Source organism: Somniosus microcephalus, chromosome 1 (assembly GCF_052327205.1).
Source record: "Somniosus microcephalus isolate GS21.2 chromosome 1, FLI_Smic_1.0, whole genome shotgun sequence".
In the NCBI taxonomy this organism is placed as follows: Eukaryota; Metazoa; Chordata; class Chondrichthyes; order Squaliformes; family Somniosidae; genus Somniosus; species Somniosus microcephalus.
Genome location: NC_140987.1, coordinates 253,839,836 through 253,852,546, shown reverse-complemented (window position 1 = coordinate 253,852,546; position 12,711 = coordinate 253,839,836). Strand labels below are relative to the sequence as shown.

The 12,711-nt window shown below is 48.7% G+C and overlaps 1 protein-coding gene across 2 annotated transcripts in view; it reads right to left on the bottom strand.

Moving 5' to 3' along the window:
• pgm5 (phosphoglucomutase 5) overlaps window positions 1–12,711 on the bottom strand; it is a 591,608-nt gene that overhangs the window by 14,909 nt on the left and 563,988 nt on the right. For both annotated transcript variants that reach the window (XR_015078914.1, XM_085992097.1), the window contains exon 10: window positions 4,237–4,371. Coding sequence is in view for 1 of the 2 variants with exons in the window: in XM_085992097.1 (XP_085848223.1) it covers window positions 4,237–4,371 (135 nt within the window). In the remaining variant the exon portion in view is untranslated. The remainder of the gene's footprint in view (window positions 1–4,236; window positions 4,372–12,711) is intronic.

Sequence of the window (12,711 nt, the reverse complement as noted above, 5' to 3'; positions counted from 1 at the left end):
GACATGACCATAAATGCTGAGAATAGCTGAGCCAGCACATTGGTGAGCGGCGCAATTATCATCGAGGGTTTAAAACAAAAATCTTGGCAAGGGAGCAAAACTGCTCCTCACTTACAAATTCACTGGCACTAAATTCTGCCTCTTAACCGTTGTCCTCTCCCCCAAGGAAACTTCTTGTTAGCTGAGAATTGTTTTTTGTTGCTCTTTTTAAAGAGCAATGCCTTCGTGAAAAAGAGCGGGGGTGGTGGGGGGAGGCGGGAGTCATTTTAATCTAACCTGCCCAGCGGGGAACTGATGGGACTGTTTCGGCCTCCCCCCATCAGACTGGAAGTAAAAATGGGCAGCAGATTCCCACAGTGTTTGGATTTAGTGGATCGAGAGTCATCTGCCATTTTTATCATGTTGGGAATCCAAAAGACTTCTATAGGCATATAAATAGCAAACGGGTAGTAAGAGGAGGGGTGGGGCCGATTAGGGACCAAACTGGAGACCTACACATGGAGGCAGAGGGCATGGCTGAGGTACTAAATGAGTACTTTGCATCTGTCTTCACCAAGGAAGAAGATGCTGCCAAAGTCATAGTGAAAGAGGAGGTAGTTGAGATGCTGGATGGGATAAAAATTGATTCAGAGGAGGTACTAGCAAGGCTGGCTATACTTAAAGTAGATAAGTCACCAGGACCGGATGGGATGCATCCTAAGATGCTGAGGGAAGCAAAGGTGGAAATTGCGGAGGTACTGGCCATAATCTTCCAATCCTCCTTGGATACGGGACTGGTGCCAGACGACTGGAGAATTGCAAATGTTACACCCTTGTTCATAAAAGGGTGTAAGGATAAACCCAGCAACTACAGGCCAGTCAGTTTAACCTCGATAGTGGGGAAGCTTTTAGAAACAATAATCTGGGACAAAATTAACAGTCACTTGGACTAGTGTGGATTAATTAAGGAAAGCCAGCACGGATTTGTTAAAGGCAAATCGTGTTTAACTTGATGAGGTAACAGAGAGGGTTGATGAGGGCAATGCAGTTGATGTGGTGTACATGGTCTTCCAAAAAGGCATTTGATAAAATGCCACATAATAGGCTTACCAGCAAAGTTGAAGCTTATGGAATAAAAGGGAATAAAAGTGGCAGCATGGATAGGAAATTAGCTAAGTGACAGGAAACAGAGAGTAGTGGAGAACGATTGTTTATTGGACTGGAGGAAGGTGCACAGTGGTGTTCCCAAGGGGTCGGTACTAGGACCACTGCTTCTCTTATTAAATTTTGGCCCAGAAATTCGGGTCGGGGGCTTCCCGCGGGTGCAAGCCTCCGACCTGCACTTACCTAGCGCGCCGGCCGTTGAGCTGTGGGCCCCCATGGAATTCCGATCCTGGGCCTCCTTCAACTGCCGGCGCGCTGCGCTTGCGTATTCCAGGGGCGCAGTTAGTTTGATGCATTCCCTGGGATCACGTGGGCCATGGAGAGCCAATGGTAGCAGGGAATGCTTCATTCATAAGTTTGACAGGAAGAGCTGTCAAAATCTATAAATACTATAAGCCCCAAAACATCACTAAAACTTCAAATAATTTTTTTTTTAAATCACATTTTAAAAATAACTATAAATTACATGAAATAACTATTTTAAACAATAATTTAAATTTTTGAAAAAATTAATTACATTTTCTAACGGGAAGAAAAATAGACTTACCTTTCTTTAAAGTATTTAAAAATTTGTACATCCCCAATTTCCATCGTTCCACCATTGGCGGCCGTGCCTTCAGCTGCCTAGGCCCTAAGCTCTGGAATTCCCTGCCTAAACCTCTCTGCCTCCCTCTCCTCCTTCACGACGCTCCTTAAAACCTACCTCTTTGACCAAGCTTTTGGTCACCTGTCCTAATATCTCCTAATGTGGCTCGGGTGTCAAATTTTGTCTGATAACGCTCCTGTGAAGCACCTTGGGACAGTTTACTATGTTAAAGACGCTATATAAATGTAAGTTGTTGTTATGTAGCTGCACTGGATTAGGAAGTGTATTAGTAAACAGCTGGACTCTGGTTTTTATTTTCAGACCTATCTATGTTAATGCAGGGCTGCTTCAAGAAAGGGGTTGACATAAAATCTGCACTTGAGGTACATTTTGCACGAACAGATATTTCAAGGTCACGGTTTACAAAGTTGCTTCTGGCTGTTGTACCTTCCCTGATTGCTATCCCGTGACCCTGATGGGAAGTGCATCTGTGTGAACACTGGGGAAAGTGAGGGGGGTCAACGTTCCTTCCATTGATGCATTTAACAAAAAAACTCACCCATGCTCAAAATGGAAGATCTCATTTTGTACTCGCACCAAATTATTGAGGCGAGGAATTTCATCCCTCACATGAGGAGAGATTTAGACTTGGGTGCGAAGCCCTGAGTGGAATAGCACAATGACACTCTGCTGTCTAAGCTCAGACATGAAGAGTGACCACTTGGAGGAAGTGCTGGAGCATCTGTGAAATCACACCCAGCAGGAGTCAGCACTTTCAGGAGAGGACTGGGATTGTACTCCTTAGAGCAGAGAAGGGAGATGAGGAAGCGTTTCTTTATGCAGCAAGTTGCTGTGATCTGGAATGCGCTGCCTGAAAGGGCGGTGGAAACAGAATCAACAGTAACTTTCAAAAGGGAATTAGGTAAATACTTGAAAAGGGTAAATTTGCAGGGCTGTGGGGAAAGAGCAGGGGAGTGGAACTAATTGGAGAGCTCTTTCAAAGAGCTGATACAGGCACGATGGGCCGAGTGATCTCCTTCTGTGCTGTCTTATTCTATGATTCTATGAATGGTCAAAATTGGGAACAGTATAATAATTGGAATTTCTTTTCTGATTTTGTAAACACATGGAGAGGATCAACTCCCTCCATTATGGGAAGAAAACCGATGTGACTGCAAGATTGTGTCCAGAAACTTAAGCACATCCAAAACTCTGCGGCCCATACCCTATTCCACAATATGTCTCACTCACTCATCACCCTGCGGACCTACATTGCCTCCCAGTTCCCCAATGCCTCAAATGTAATGGAATGCAATGGACTTCAATGGAAATAAAGATTGTTAGGGATCTAAAACTGACTGCTCATTTTATACTATTGCACAAAGTCAAAATTACCCCTTCCCCCATCTCTGTAATTTCCTCTAGGCCGTTGTAGCAGAGCCTGGTCTCCAATCGTCTTGGATCCCCTTGCCACTGGACCAAGACCTTGCTCTGTCAAGCCCGTGTGGTAGCTGGCATGCAACGGCCACCCCACGTTAAAAGAATTCACGCACAGACATCTTCCACCCTTTAAAATGAAGTTCGGGGCCTGGAACATCAGGACCCTCAGGAACAACCCCAACAGAGACAGACCGGAATGCCGTACTGCTATTTTTGCCCGGGAGCTCACCCCACCCACCCGCCCCTTCCACCACCGTCTGCCCCACCTGTGACAGAAACTGCAGGTCCCGCATTGGACTCATCAGTCACCTGAGAGCTCATTTTTAATGTGGAAGCAAGTCATCCTCAGTTCCAAGGGACTGCCTAAGAAGAGAAGAATTTCCTCCCACCCTAGAACCATCTGAAATCTCTGTGTTCCTTCAATTCTGGCCTCTTGCACATCTCTCAATTTCCTTCATGCCACCATTGGCAGCCGTACCTTCAGCTGCCTCGGCCCTAAGCTCTGGAATTCCCTCCCTAAACCACTCCGCCTCTCCACCTCTCTCTCCTTTAAGATGCTCCTTAAAACCTACCTCTTTGACCAAGCTTTTGGTCACCTGTCCTAATATCTCATTATGTGGCTCGGTGTCAAAATTTTGTTTGATAATCGCTCCTGTGAAGCGCCTTGGGATGTTTTACTACATTAAAGGCACTGTATAAATACAAGTTATTATAATAATTTTAGCACAAAAGCAGTTGTTATGTAAAATATCGGTGGAAAGTGTTAATGGACATATTTGGTCCATATTCGGTGCTGATCTGAAAGATTCCTCTTCCTCCAAAAGTGGATTGGTGACCATTAGTGTGAAGATCCCCCTCCAAAACGCACCTCTTTGACCAAGGTTGTAATCGCCCTTCCTAATGACACCTTCTTGGAGTCGGTGTCTATTTCTGTCTGATTACGTTTCTGTGAAGTGTCTTGGGATGGTTTTATTTCTATGTTAAAGGCACAATATAAATGATGGATTGAACAATGAGCCAGCTGTTATCCTCTGTACGACAACCTGTACCTCGAACTCCCGTGTTACCTGTGGATCCCTGTCGATCCTGCTGGGGTCCCGCTCATAACTCTCCGCATAGATCCTGATTGTAGATCCCATACTCCCAGTTCCACTCAGCCTAAAGATGAGTTTAGAACCATCCGTGAACGTCAACCGCAGTCCCTGTGAGAAGAGAATAGAAGGCTTTAGTCACCACAAAGCACTTTTTCACTGGGCAAGGGTGTCCACTGGTAGCCTTGACATGTAACGGAGCCAAATCTGTCTGCGTGGCTCGATCTGATGTTTCAAAAGGAGGAGGTGACAGCGAGTGTTTTGACACATTGCTGGAATTCCTGCAGTGCTGTGTGAGAGCTGAGAATAGATCAGACACAGTGGCCAGGAAGAGTCCCAGACAATACCATTCCCAAACCACAGGATATCAACTCCAACAGGAAGCACTGATTGGAAATTGTCACCTAACCATGGTTCATCTACCTGCTGGCATTGTTGGCGATGGCAGCACCCAACCTAAGGTGGCGGTTTTGTAGGATAAATCAGGCACAGGGTTGCCAACCCTCCAGGATTGTCCTGGAGTCTCCAGGAATTAAAGGCTAATCTCCTGGACACTGCTGTTAACAAAAGCCCGGGAGAAAAATAATCGGGGCAATAAAAGAGAGACAGTGCTTTTCTTACATCTCCTTTGAAGAATGTTGTTTATTCGTTCTAAAAATATTGGAGTTGGGGGAAAGGTCCCTTGATTGGCAGTCAAGAATCATCCAATCAGCTAATGGTGAGTCTGTTCGTGTCCAATTGGCTGTGGGAAGGCCGGGCGCCGTGAGAATGAACATGTTGGGCAAGGCGGGGGGGGAGGGTGGGGGGGTCATGTGGTGAAACCTCCTGGAATACGTCCAACCTGAGTTGGCAACCCTAAACAGGCAGTGCTGCCGCCTCCATAGACACCAAGGGCTTAGATTTTCCACTTGCCACCAAGGTGTCAAGCTGGCATGGTGCATCGACTGCCCGTTCTATAAACCGTCCAATTTCCATTTATCCCTCAACCAACATCACTAAAATAGATGACCTGAGATTTTGATTCTGGTATAGACATGAAAGAAAGAACTACATTTCTATAGCGCCTTTCACAACCTCAGGACGTCCCAACGCACTTTACAGCCAATGAAGTACTTTTTGAAGTGCAGTCACTGCAATGTAGCGACATGCAGCAGCCAATTTGCGCACAGCAAGCTCCCACAAACAGCAATGTAACAAATGACCAGATCATCTGCTTTAGTGATGTTGGTTGAGGGATAAATATTGACCAGGACACTGGGGAGAACTCCCCTGCTCTTCTTTGAAATAGTGGCTGTGGGATCTTTTACGTCCACCTGAGAGAGCAGACGGGGCCTCGGTTTAACATCTCATCCGAAAGACAGCACCTCCGACAGTGCCGCACTTCCTCAGTACTGCACTGGAGTGTCAGCCTGGATTATGTGCTCAATTCTCCTGAGTGGGATTATGAACCCATTGTTAAGTCTGTGAGTTGTTCAAGTAATTAATACTCAGACTTAATCAGTAACAATAAAACAGGTCTTTACTGGTTGGAGGTAGGGACTACACTGAATACAAGATTACTGCACAGTGCTTATATACCGGTGTGTTCACCCCCGGTATTACGTCTACAGCAGCCTGAGAAAGTAGTACATCTCTTAAGGTGGAACAGGTTACATACACAACACTCCTCCCTTCTTAGCTTTATAGTCATCCCCCCATTTAACATAACGTAATAACATATATACATATATAACTTCATGTTTAACGTAACATATCACAGATTCAGTCTCTGCGGAAAACAGTTCACAGATTCAATCTCTGTGGTGTAGTCGGTTCACGTTACTCATTCAATAGTCCTTTCATGGATTTAACAGCTTGAACTTCCGAACTGATTTGGCTCCGTTCGGAGGGACCACGTGTGTGATCTGGTAGAGGTGATAATGGTTCAGATGGGTCATCTTCTGTTTTTACTTTTCCTTTTCTGCTTCTTGGAGACTCTCTGGGCTCCATTGTCAGCTGCCACAGCTGCCAGCTGCATGCGCAGTTCCTCCTTCTCTTCCTCCTGTTTCCGTCGTAGAGCCAGCTTCTCCCGTTGTTCCGTAGACTTTTGGTGCTCCTCCATGATTTCTGCACTTTGGGAGTCGAAGTTACAAGCTGGGCAGGACAGGACATTGTAATATTCGGTGTCGTCCACCAGGTCATGGTAATATTCGGTGTCGTCCTGAGCTAGACCAGTGAGAGGGTCGTCTATTTCCTCCATACCCAGCTGGACGTTAGCCAGCTCTTGTTCCAAATCCAGACATCTTTCCTGAAGAGACTTCTTCATGTGTACCTCTGCATCCAGCTTTTTCTGGGCTTTCAGCAAGTCGTTTACTAGTGACCTCATTTGTGATTTTAATACTTCAACTTCCTTTGGAGATTGATTGATCGGACTATGCAATCCCTCTACCGGAGCAGCTGTTTCAGCGGTCTGTTGTTCTACATTGACGTGAGTCAGCGTACTTTTGGCATCCAATGGCTGCTCTGTTGCAGTCGTTTCAGTCTGTGTCGTCACATCAGCCATCTCAATGACTTTTGAGAGCTCCGAACCCTTTTCCTTTGAAGATCGCAGCTCCTGTTCAAGTTTTTCCCATTTCAGAGTCTTGTCCCTCAGCATATGAAAGAGTTGGCTGACCGTTAACTCTTCTGACACCAGATTATGGCACGCACCTTCAGAACCTGAATCAGCTTTGATTCGTTCGGCCTCCTCGCGCAGATGGTTGGTGTGCTCCTGCTCCATTTTCTCCATCAGTTGCTTCTGTTGCCTTTCCAGATTCTCCCACTCTGTAACAAAGAACTTTTTTATTTCATTCATCTCTTGCTCAAAACAGCGAATCATTTGTTCTAATTGCTGTTGTAGTTTGAAATGGAGTTGAGTTCGAGCCCAGTGTCCCTCAAAAATGTGCATATCAGTAGACTTGACAGACTCAGAATTCTCTGTTAAACTATGTTGTTGTTGCTCAGTGGAATTCTGTGCTGAAACTTTGTCTTTTGCACATGGGTTGGTCTTACCATCATCAGTTCTAGAGTCTGGGCTGATTATCTGCACCGAGTTCTCACTCTTTATGGCTTTTAGCGAATGCCAGTCCATATTTATGTTTCTAAACCACTCCCGGCCTAGTAGTGGTGGACCTCCCTCCGGTAGCACATATAAGTCCATTATTTGACTTCCTTCGCCCTTGTTGGCCACTGCAACCTTTATTGTCCCGATGGGGTACACTCTCTGCCCCGTGTAGGTTGTCAATATAATCTCCGTATCCTGTAGGGGAATATGTTGGAATAACCTTCTGTAATCTTTCTTATTCATGACCGACAATGCCGATCCAGTGTCCAATTCCATTTTTACTTGGACTCCTTCTATCTGAAGAGTAACCCAAATTGTCTGGAGGTCTGCACCCTTACCAACGTTGAGTACCCTTAAGCTAGCCAGTTCAATACTGCTTAAGCCAGCCAGTTCATTACTGCTAGCGTCTGAATCGGACTCCTGTTCGGCCACCTTGTGTACCTTTGCGTATTTCCCTTGCGGTGACTTCTTGTTGCTGGTCTTCTTCCCTGACCTGCATACTCTAGCTATATGTCCAAGCTTACCACATGTTCTGCATTCTTGGTTTTTAAACCAACACTGGTTCTGATCATGCGTTGTCTTTCCACAACGATAACATTTGCCAGAACTCACACCCAATTTGTGTGCACTGAGCTCCGGTGACCGTAGCTGCATTACTGCCGTGCCTCTCGCTGCGGCTTCGTGTGCTGCTGCCATAGTGACCGCCTTCTCAAGCGTCAGCTCATTCTCCTCGAGCAGTCGCTTTTGTGTATCCTGTTTAAATAAACCACACACAAATTTGTCTCGTAGTGCATCTGTCAGTCCCGTTCCAAACTGGCAATATTTCGCTAATTTACGCAATTCCAGCAAATATTCAGCATTGCTTTCATGCTGTAGCTGCCTTCTGTCGTAAAATTTAAATTGTTCCGCTAGCATCAGCGGCGTGGGGTTTAGATGATCTTTCAGGACAGTAACAATCTCATCGAACGTCTTATCCGCCGGTTCATCTGGTGATAACAGGTGTTTCAATTGCCTGTATGTCTTCGCACCCATTAAATTTAATAATGTTAGAGCTTTATCTTGGTCACGAATTTTATTGGCCTTACAATAATTTTTTACTCTTTCAACATATATGGCCCAATCTTCGAGGTCACTATCAAAGGTGCTAATATTCCCGTGTTTAGGCATTGTAGATTTGCAATTTCTCAGATTTTATTTTCTTTACTTGTTATCAAAGATGGCGGCTTCCCGCTCTTGCCGTCATCCTCCACCCACAAAATGGTGGTTTTCCCGCGCTTGGCGGTCTTCACCCGTCCCCCGACGCCGTCTCCCTTCAGCCCCCGAGTGCGGCCCTTATCTTCGCCGCGATCGCCCGAGTGCGGCCCTTATCAGCGGATGCGATCGATGGCCCGGCTGCGCCGCTCACTTCAAAGCGGCCCGGCCCTTATCTGCCGATCGCTATCGCCCTGTACCTCCTCTCTCTTCCCCAGTCCTGTCTTCTACTCCGGTTCACAAGCTGATGGAGGCTTCAGGGTCCTAATGCCTGTCGCTTCCAGTGGGGTGGTGAGTGGTGAGGTTTGAAACCTCTCTTCAACCGCCGTGGAATAACTGCCGCAGGGTAAGAACCTGACTCGTCGCCAGTGCTAAGTCTGTGAGTTGTTCAAGTAATTAATACTCAGACTTAATCAGTAACAATAAAACAGGTCTTTACTGGTTGGAGGTAGGGACTACACTGAATACAAGATTACTGCACAGTGCTTATATACCGGTGTGTTCACCCCCGGTATTACGTCTACAGCAGCCTGAGAAAGTAGTACATCTCTTAAGGTGGAACAGGTTACATACACAACACCCATGACCTTCATGACACAGAGGTGAGAGTACCACCCACTGAGGCACGGCTGACACCCAGTTTATGAGAGAGAAGGATGCCCCAGAGCTGTAATCAGTGAATGTCGCAGTATGTTTTTACTGAAGAAATATTGAAAATTCCCTGATTATATAAACACTAATTATATAAACATTTACATTCGGCACATTGTTTTAAGTTAGAATGAACAAATACTTAAATTAAATCCTTCAAAAGTTGGCTCAAAGTAACATTGAGAAAATGAAATTGTCCAGAAAGAGGGGTGTGTTTATAAAGTTTACGAGAAAAAATATGTCAAACGATATTTCTAAATGTGTACGTGCACTTGTTGGGAACAGTATTTGTGCTCATCAAGGTTAGAGAGGATCATGTGATCTCCTGGACTGGTTGCGATCACCTGAGGGGGGTCAGTGAGGAATTTCCCAGAGTACGTTTTCCTTTCTTGGCCCTGGATTTTTCTCTTTTTTTTTACCACTTCCAGGAGATTATACGGCTGGGTGTGAGGTGGGGGGAAGGGGTGGGGGAGTGCCTAGGCATGATTGTCCAGCTACCATCGGATGCGGGACAGGCTTAATGGACCAGCTGGTCTTTTCCTGCCCAGTAAATTCGTGCATTCAGAGTCGGGTTTAGTACAGGCAGGGCAGAGCAAAACTGTCTATGACTTCATAGCTCAGCCTAAACCTCGCAAACCAGCAGCCTAGAGAGGCGCAGAGAAAGCCACAAGTAAAGTGACAATGAAGGGTGGCAAGAAGCGAAGAAGGTGGAGGAGAGAGAGTAATTCCATCTACAAGGTGATGAAGCAAGTTCACCCCAACACCAGCAGCTCCTCCAAGGCCACGAACATCATGGACTCACTTGTGATCAAGTTCTTCCAGCGCATTTTATTAAAATTCATTCACGGAATGTGGGTGTCATTGGCAAGGCCAGCATTTATTGCCCATCCCTAATTGCCCTTGAGAAGGTGGTGGTGAGTCACCTTCTTGAAACGCTGCAGTCCGTGTGGTGAAGGTACTTCCACAGTGCCGTTAGGGAGGGAGTTCCAGGAGTTTGACCCAGCGATGATGAAGGAATGGCGATATATTTCCAAGTCAGGATGGTGTGTGACTTGGAAGGGAACTTGGAGGTGGTGGTGTTCCCATGCACCTGCTGCCCTTGTCCTTCTAGGTGGAAGAGGTCGCGGGTTTGGGAGGTGCTGCCGAGGAAGCCTTGGCGAGTTGCTGTAGTGCATCTTGTAGATGGTACACACTGCAGCCACGGTGCGCCGGTGGTGGAGGGAGTGAATGTTTAAGGTGGTGGATGGGGTGAATTTTTAAGGTGGTGGATGGGGTGCCAATCAAGCGTGGCGGGTTAAGCTTCCCGCCTGGCCTTTGTTACAGCAAGTGTTCGACCATCAGCTCCTGGGAGATCTAGACCGCCGTATGCCTGCTGCTGCCTGAGGGAGCTGGCTGTGTTGGAAGGGACGAAGGCAGTGACCAAGTACACCAGCATTAAGTAAAACCCCACAAGGTACTGAAATAACCCCTCCCCTTCCCCCACCCCGTCAGAAAATCAGCTCCCACTGCACCAGTGTGAAGTCTTACATTTTCCACACCAGGCATCACTGTGACCTCTCTAAGTATGGAACATAGGAACAGGAGTAGACCATTCATAAGAAGTAGGGGCAGGAGTAGCCCCTCAAACCTGTTCTGTCAATCAATTAGATCATGATTGATCTGTATCTCAACTCTATCTACCCGCCTTGGTTCCAAATCCCTTAATACCCTTACCCAACAAAAATCTATCCATTGTTGAGATACCGCGGCAAACGTGGGAGTCAAGACCAGAGCTATTGAAGACACAACTGCTTTATTCCAACCACATGACAAACAGGAACTAGAAAAGCCCGCGCATCCACTTAAATACTTCCCAGACAGGAAGTGCTCCCGGCAGCCTGTCCCTGCAGGAAACAAGTTGCTGGAGGAAAGGGCCCCCGGCTGGGGGCTTCTGCTTAGACTGTCTGTGCCGCCGTGAGTGGATTATGTCCAGTGGTGGCGTGTCGCCACAGAGCTCCCCCCAGAATCCGCTTAGGAGGAGTGGACGAGTCGTGACGGTGGTCTAATGGTTCTGCCGCAGCGGCTCTGAGTGGTCGCCGATCTGGTTGGTTGGGTCGGGCGGTTCGCCGCCGGCTGTGCTGGCTTGCCGGGGGGACGGCCTCTAGTTGGAGGCTGGGCCACGGGGACCTGTTCCCCTGGTTCTGTGTGTGCTGGTTTGAGCCGGTCGATGGAGACTGTCTCGACCCTGTCGCCGAGTCGCAGCTTGAAGACCTTGTCCCCGGTTTGTAGTACCTCGTACGGACCGTCGTACGGGGGTCGCAGGGGCCCGCGGTGCGCGTCGTGTCGCACGAAGATGAAGCGCGCCTGCTGTAAATTTGGCGGGCCGTGAGGTGCGAGTTCGCCGTGTCGGTTGACCGGAAGTGGGGCGAACTGCTGAGCGGAAGAGAAAGAGTCGAGCCGCTGCTGTTCGGCCGACCAAGGCTTGGTAGGCTCCGGAAGGAATTCGCCTGGGACGCGCAGCGGTTGTCCGTAGACTAACTCCGCTGCCGAGGACTGGAGGTCTTCCTTGACCGCGGTGCGTAGGCCGAGTAGCACCCACGGTAGGCGGTCAGTCCAGGTACTGTCCTGCAGGCCGGCGCGGAGTGAGGCCTTGAGTGACCTGTGGAAGCGATCACAAAGTCCGTTGGCCTGCGGGTGGTACGCCGTGGTGCGGTGGAGCGTCACCCCGAGGTTGCGTGCTGTGGCCGTCCAGAGTTCGGAGGTGAACTGGGCGTCTCTGTCGGAGGTTATGTCGGCCGGTACGCCGAACCTCGCAACCCAGGTGTTAACGAACGCCCTGGCGATATCGGCTGTGGTGGTGGAGGTCAGCGGCACTGCCTCAGGCCAGCGTGTGTAGCGGTCGACCATCGTGAGGAGATAAGTTTGGCCTTGCGATGGCGGCAGGGGACCGACGATGTCGACGTGTACGTGGTCGAAGCGGCGGCTGGGTACCTCGAAGTCTCCCAGGGGTGCTTTGGTGTGCAGCTGTACCTTAGCCCGTTGGCAGGCGAGGCAGGAGGTGGCCCAAGTCCGAACATCTCTGCTGAGGCCGCGCCAGACGAGGCGCTTGGAGAGGAGTTTGACGGATGCGCGGGAACCCGGGTGAGAGAGCCCGTGGAGCGCGTCGAAGACGCGGCGGCGCCAGGTCTCAGGGACGACCGGCCTGGGTTGGCCGAGTGAGACGTCGCACGTGACTGCCGTGGCTTCGGGCCCGTGCGCGACCTTGGCTAGGCGTAGCCCTGGCAGGCTGGTAGCCGCCGAGAGGAGGTCTGGGTCCGTGAGCTGGGCCGCTGCTAGTTGTGCGTAGTCGACCGCGAGGTGATTCGCACAGACGGCGGGACGGGAAAGGCAGTCGGCGACCACGTTGTCTCTACCGGAGACATGCTGAATGTCCGTAGTAAACTCGGAGACGGCCGCGAGCTGGCGTTGCTGCCTAGCGGACCAGGGTT